The sequence below is a fragment of the Austrofundulus limnaeus genome, unplaced genomic scaffold (genome assembly GCF_001266775.1).
Source record: "Austrofundulus limnaeus strain Quisiro unplaced genomic scaffold, Austrofundulus_limnaeus-1.0 Scaffold235, whole genome shotgun sequence".
NCBI lineage: Eukaryota > Metazoa > Chordata > Actinopteri > Cyprinodontiformes > Rivulidae > Austrofundulus > Austrofundulus limnaeus.
Window position 1 is genome coordinate 5,507 of NW_013952637.1, and position 6,718 is coordinate 12,224.

Sequence of the window (6,718 nt, forward strand, 5' to 3'; positions counted from 1 at the left end):
AAAATATTTTATTTTATATTATTTTTATTTTTCTGTTGCTTTGTTTTCTTATTTTTATTACTGTTGGATGTTGTTTTGTTTTTATTATCTGGAGGACTACAGATGTAAATTAGCCTTAGGCTAAATCTGGTGCAACAATGCATCAAATGTTTTTATGTTTATCTTTTAATTGCACACTGTCCTAAGAAATAAATTCATTCATTCATTCATTCATTCATTCATTCATTCATTCATTCATTCATTCATTCATTCATTCATTCATAAAAGGCCTGTACTAAAGAAGTATTTGTATTTTCTTTATATCTGTGGCAAAAACAACAAACCTCCATTAACTCCCTCCGCCCGGTCACGTGTCATCCTCCCCCTTTAGGCTGACGTAATCCGAATAACAGCGGAATAAACGAATTAATAATTTAATGAATGAATGGACAACTTTTTAGTTTAAATAAATCGATTAAATAAATTTAACCCACTTCACAATGTGGCGCTAAAGCAGCAACAGAAACTACAGCCACGAAGAAGACCTCGCTTCCGGTCCCAGAGGAAAGTACTTCCGGTGTCAGCATATCCATGCGGTAAACAAGCCCCACGCGAGCCCCGGCAGCACAGCAAACATGACGGAGCTTTCAGCGAAGTGGAGCAGTTTACCTGCAGAACCGAGCCTGAAGAACCTGACAGACGGGGAGTTCGGTAAACTAAACGAGAACCAGGACCCCGCGATCCAGGACCTGACCAGAGCCCACCTCGAGTCCTTCGACCAGGCGGTGACTGACGGGCTCAGCCGGGTCGTGCAGGTCAGTCCGGTGTTTGCACCGAACCGAGAAACATTAAAATCTGTAAAGTTTTTAGTTATTCGGGTTGATGTGTTCAAAACACACAGAAAATAAATCCAGTTATTTGACTTGTTTTCACTTTAAAAGCTTTAAAACAACCTTAACATCTCAAAAATCAWACAGGAAGCCAACAGACTGAATGTTGTCATAATAATATTTGATAAAGAGAAGTTTAATAAGCTCAAGTTGTAATAAAAATCAAAGATAACCAAAAGCTTTAAGAACAAGAGCTTTATGTTTTCTAATCATGACAGTTTAAAGAAACTGCTCAGAGACACGAAGCAGGGCTGCAGACATGATTTAAAACTTATGATCTCTGCTAAACAAAACCTAAATGTAGCTAAAACGAGCAGAAAATACTTATCAAAAAAGTTTAAAACACATAAAACTAGCATGCTAATTAGCTTTCAGCTGTTGTGAGGATTATTCTGTTACTATTAAGCCAGACTTTAGCTCAGTGTCTTTAAAAATGATTCAGTTGAAGTTGAAAGAATTGGATTGAGCACAAACTGATGAAATTAGTAGAAAAGTAGCTGAAAATGCTCAGCAAAGCTGAAACTAGCTAAAGGATTCTAAAAGTAGCAGAAACAAGTTGAAATGATCAGACAGATTGTGAAAGGAGAGTACAGTTTTTCAAATGAGCAGTAAAAACAAAAGAACAAACAGCTGCAATCTGTTGTGAAACAGCTAAAGCAACCTTGCATAATAATAGCTAAAACGCAGATAAGAAAGATGAAATTAGCACAAAGAAGCAAAAAGAGCATATTTGCTGTTGCTGAAAACTTAAGCTGAAAGCTGCTGAAACTGAGCTGAAAATGTTTAATAGCAAAAGTATTAATATAAGTAATACATGTAGGAAAGTTGTAATGTAAGCTGAAAAGCTACAATACAGCTGAAATAGCTAAAAAAAATCTCAAAGCTAAAATTTCTGAATAAAGCAGAAAACAACTGTGAGAAATACCACAAATTAGAAGAAAGAAGCATAAAGAAGTAAAAATTAGCAGAATAACAGAGTCAGAGATATAGCTGAAATACTAGAAAAAAGCAGCTAAAATTGTCAGAAGGAATTTTAAAAGTGAAAAATGGTTTAATAAACCTTTTGTATCCCTTTATAATGCTAACCACAGAGACGCTGAAATAGTAAAAATAAAAATAAAAAATAAATAAAAAAAGCCTAATTTAGATGAAAAGTACCGGTAGCTAAAAAGGTAGAAAACTGCTGAAAATAGCACATTTTTTTAATTGAACAGAAGAACAGCTAAAAGAGGCAGAAAGAAAGTAGGAAAAGCTAAAATTAGCCAAAAGAGAGAAGCTGAAGGAAACTGAAATTAACATGAATAAAAAAAAAAGCTGAACCAGAACAAAAGAAGAGTAAAAATTAAAATATTTTGAAAGGTTTTAAGGATGTTGAAGATTCACTTTACAATGAGGGAAAATAGCTGAAAAACAAACTAGCTACATGTATGTTGCAATTGGTTTGTTGTGATTGGTTGATTGTTTTGTTGCGATTTGTTTGTTGTGATCGTTTGATTGGTTTGTTGTGATTGGTTTGTTGTGATCGGTTGATTGGTTTGTTGCGATTGGTTTGTTGTGATTGGTTGATTGGTTTGTTGCGATTGGTTGATTGTTGTGATCGTTTGATTGGTTTGTTGTGATCGGTTTGTTGTGATCGGTTGATTGGTTTGTTGCGGTTGGTTTGTTGTGATCGGTTGATTGGTTTGTTGCGATTGATTTGTTGTGATTGGTTGATTGGTTTGTTGCGATTGGTTGATTGGTTTGTTGCGATTGGTTGATTGGTTTGTTGTGATCGTTTGATTGGTTTGTTGTGATCATTTGATTGGTTTGTTGTGATCGGTTGATTGGTTTGTTGCGATTGGTTTGTTGTAATCGGTTGTTGCGATTGGTTAGTTGTGATCGGTTGATTGGTTTGTTGCGATTGGCTTGTTGTAATTGGTTTGTTGTGATTGGCTTGTTGCGATTGGCTTGTTGTGATTGGTTTGTTGCGATTGGCTTGTTGNTTGTTGCGATTGGCTTGTTGTGATTGGTTTGTTGCGATTGGCTTGTTGTGATTGGTTTGTTGCGATTGGCTTGTTGTGATTGGTTGATTGGTTTGCTGTGATTGACTTGTTGTGATTGGTTTGCTGTGATTGGCTTGTTGTGATTGGTTTATTGTGTGGTGTTTCCAGGCCATCCCTCCTTTAGAGTTCATGTGTAAAACCGACAAGGTGAGCCTCTCATTTGTGGATGCAACCATCCAGAGCCCGGCGGTCGGGAAGGGCAGCGTCTGCACCGAGATGAAGGTGTTCCCGGCAGAGTGTCGAGGAAGAAGATGTACTTACCGGGGAAAGCTGGTGGTAAGAATCATTGGTTTATTCCCAGGAAGAAATAATTCATGAGTAACGAGGCAAACACAACAGGTTGTGATGTCATTTCAGGCCGACATCAGCTGGTCCATCAACGGGGTCCCTAAAGGCATCATCAAGCAGTACCTGGGCCAGCTGCCTGTCATGGTGAAGTCCAGGCTGTGCAACCTGCATGGCATGTCCCCCACAGAGCTGGTCAGGCATCACGAGGAGGCCGAGGTCAACGATTGACCCTCAGACCGAGCCGATCGCTCAGAACGTTCTGTTGCTCAACCAACTTCTTCACCTCCACAGGAAATGGGCGGTTACTTCATCGTGAACGGGATCGAGAAGGTCATCCGGATGCTGATCATGCCCCGCAGGAACTACCCCATCGCCGTGTCCAGGCCCAAGTGGAGAAGCCGGGGTCAGGGCTACACGCAGTACGGCGTGTCCATCCGCTGCGTGAAGGAGGAGCACACGGCCATCAACATGAACCTCCACTACCTGGAGAACGGGATGGTGATGGTGAACTTCATCTACCAGAAGGAGCTCTTCTTCCTCCCATTAGGCTTCGCCCTGAAGGTACCAGTCAGACTTCACGAACGCCGGGATGGAAAACCGGATCTTATTGTTCAGAGTGTTTCTGTTCGGTGGTCCTCAGGCCCTTGTGGACTTCACAGACTTCCAGATCTACCAGGAGCTGATCAAAGGCCGTGAGGACAACTCCTTCTATAAGACCTGCGTGTCCGAGATGCTGCGCGTCGTGGCAGAGGAAGGCTGCACGACCCGCAGCAAGGTGCTGGACTACCTTGGCGAGCACTTCAGGGTCAAACTGAACCTGCCTGAGTGGTACACGAACCAAGAGTGCGCCAACGTCCTGCTGGAGTAAGCTCAGCTATGTTTGTTTTTATCGCTGAGTCAGCACTGCCTCTTTGTTTTATTTACAGTTTTTTTACAATCCAACTATCTCTACAGGCTTTGCACTGATGTAGCTGTTCTCATGTCAAAATGTTCGGCTCATTCAGCCGATTGGTCCTGTGGTGTTTGACTTTTGTATTTTTTTAAACTTTTCAAACTATTTTCCTCATGAAAATATATGAAGATCCTTCAAACGTGTCTCAGGAAACCAGCTTAGTTGCGGTCTTTTTCTAACTTTAGCTGTTAGAAAGCATTTTGATACTTTTGGCTTTAATTAGCTTTTAGGTGCTTTTAGCTTTTACCTAGCTATGTGTTACAATTTGTTTATCTTTTGCTACTTGTTGCAAGTGTTTTACTACATTTATCTTTTTGCTAGCATTTTGCTACTTTTAGCTAATACATACCTTTAGCTCGCCTTTTGCTGGTTTTAGTATCAGGTTAGCTTTTCATACTTTTAGCAAGGCTGTACTTTTTTAGCTAAATTGGGCTAGTTTTAGCTAGCAATTTTAGTACTTTAAGATTTTGTTAGTGTTATGCTTCTTTTAGCTTTAGCTAGTGTTCTGATTTCTTTTAGCTTTAGCTAGCATTCTGCTTCTTTTAGCTTTAGCTAGTATTTTTTCGTTTAACTTTAGTTAGTGTACTGATTTCTTTTAGCTTTAGCTAGTATTTTTTCATTTAGCTTTAGCTAGCATTCTGCTAGTTTTAGCTTTGACAACCTTGACGCAGCTCAGCTCTCAGCGTTGTAATAATTTATTTCTGATGACTCGCTGCGCCTTTAATCAGACTTGTGTTCCTGCAGCGAGTGCGTCTGTATCCACCTGAAGTCGGACTTGGAGAAGTTCTACCTGCTTTGTCTCATGACCCGGAAGCTTTTCAGCTTCGCCAAGCAGGAGTGCATGGAGGAGAACCCCGACAGCATCATGTGTCATGAAGTGCTCACTCCTGGTCAGCTGTACCTGATGTTCATGAAGGTCAGAGGTCACCTGGGTGCACGTTTTAAAGATGTTTCTGCTGATGTTGGACCTCCTCATGCTCTTTGTTTCTGACCCGTTTACGCAGGAACGCCTGACGTCCTGGTTGGTGTCGGTGAAACTGTCCTTTGAAAAACGAGGATCCAAACTGTCTGACGCCTGGAGCACAGAGAAAGTGATCAAGATGTTGAACATGGGCTCAGACCTGACCAAAGCTTTTGAGTACCTGCTGGCCACCGGGAACCTCCACTCCAAGACCGGTACGGACTCGAGGAGCCCGATTCTGGTCTCAAAGACATTTTCCTGTCTCAGGAAACCTGCTTAGTTCCTGTCTTCTTCTGTCAATTTTAGCCTTTAGAAAGCCTTTTGATACTTTTAGCTTTAGCTAGCATTCAGGTTCTTTTAGCTTTAGCTAGCATTCAGATTATTTTAGCTTTAGCTAGCATTCAGATTGTTTTAGCTTTAGCTAGCATTCAGGTCCTTTTAGCTTTAGCTAGCGTTCAGATTCTTTTAGCTTTAGCTAGCATTCAGATTGTTTTAGCTTTAGCTAGCATTCAGATTGTTTTAGCTTTAGCTAGCGTTCAGATTCTTTTAGCTTTAGCTAGCGTTCAGATTCTTTCAGCTTTGATCCGACTCCCCATCCTGTCTTTAAAAGCTGAATATTAACAGTCTGGTTCCCGCAGGTCTCGGGATGCTGCAGAGCACCGGTCTCTCTGTCGTCGCAGACAAGCTGAACTTCATCCGGTACCTGTCGCACTTCCGCTGCGTGCACCGAGGAGCCGCCTTCGCCAAGATGAGGACCACCTCGGTCCGGAAGCTGCTGCCCGAGTCCTGGGGCTTCCTGTGTCCGGTCCACACTCCGGACGGGGAGCCGTGTGGACTCATGAACCACATGACCGCCAGCTGTGAGATCGTGGCAGCCGTGGCTCTCACCACAACCCTGCCGGCTCTGCTCTGTTCCCTCGGTGAGCCCAAAACCCAGAGACAAGACCACCCAAAGAGTCCGCCCGGGGGTCTAAATGTGTCTGTGCTGCTCCAGGTGTGACCCCGATGGATGGATCCCCCTGCCAGGCCTTCTCGGACTGCTACCCCGTGGTTCTGGACGGAGCTGTTGTAGGCTGGGTGGAGAGCGATTTGGCTCCGTCTGTTGTTGAGGCGCTGCGCAGCTTCAAGGTACGGGAACAGTTTTAACCCTTCAGATGCCACCTGCATTGATATATGTTACTGAAGTGGGCGTGGCTAGCATGTTGCTAGCTACATGGATGTGCTCACACTGGAGCTCTGTACTGCATTGAGGAGCCTCAACAAAATGAATGGAGGTCAATAGACTGTGGGGCGTCATCCTGATGAAAAACGCTTATAAATTTCTTATTTCTTGCTTGATTTTTACAAACTATGGTTCAAAATAAAGCTGAGGAAAATTATGAATTTTATAATTATAGAGATTTAAAACAAATAACTAATTTAAATGACTAACAGTGGCTTGAACTAAGTATTTTGCATTTCACAGGTGTTTTTTCATACATGTTAATGAGTTCTGCCCACACACGTGTGTGTGTGCGTGCGTGTGCGCGTGTGTGTGTGTGTTTGTGTATGTGTGTTTGTGTGTTTGTGTTTAGCAAATATTTCTTTAATAAAACAACTATAGAAG

At 41.9% G+C, this 6,718-nt stretch overlaps 1 protein-coding gene across 1 annotated transcript in view; it reads left to right on the forward strand.

The window, feature by feature from the left end:
- Positions 1-545: 545 nt before the first annotated feature.
- Positions 546-6,718, forward strand: part of polr1b (RNA polymerase I subunit B) — a gene marked incomplete in the record, with an annotated part of 16,097 nt that continues 9,924 nt past the window's right edge. The window contains 8 exon segments of the mRNA XM_014019874.1: positions 546-794; positions 3,020-3,187; positions 3,269-3,415; positions 3,491-3,760; positions 3,840-4,063; positions 4,896-5,067; positions 5,156-5,327; positions 5,751-6,032. Coding sequence (XP_013875328.1) covers positions 615-794; positions 3,020-3,187; positions 3,269-3,415; positions 3,491-3,760; positions 3,840-4,063; positions 4,896-5,067; positions 5,156-5,327; positions 5,751-6,032 — 1,615 coding nt within the window.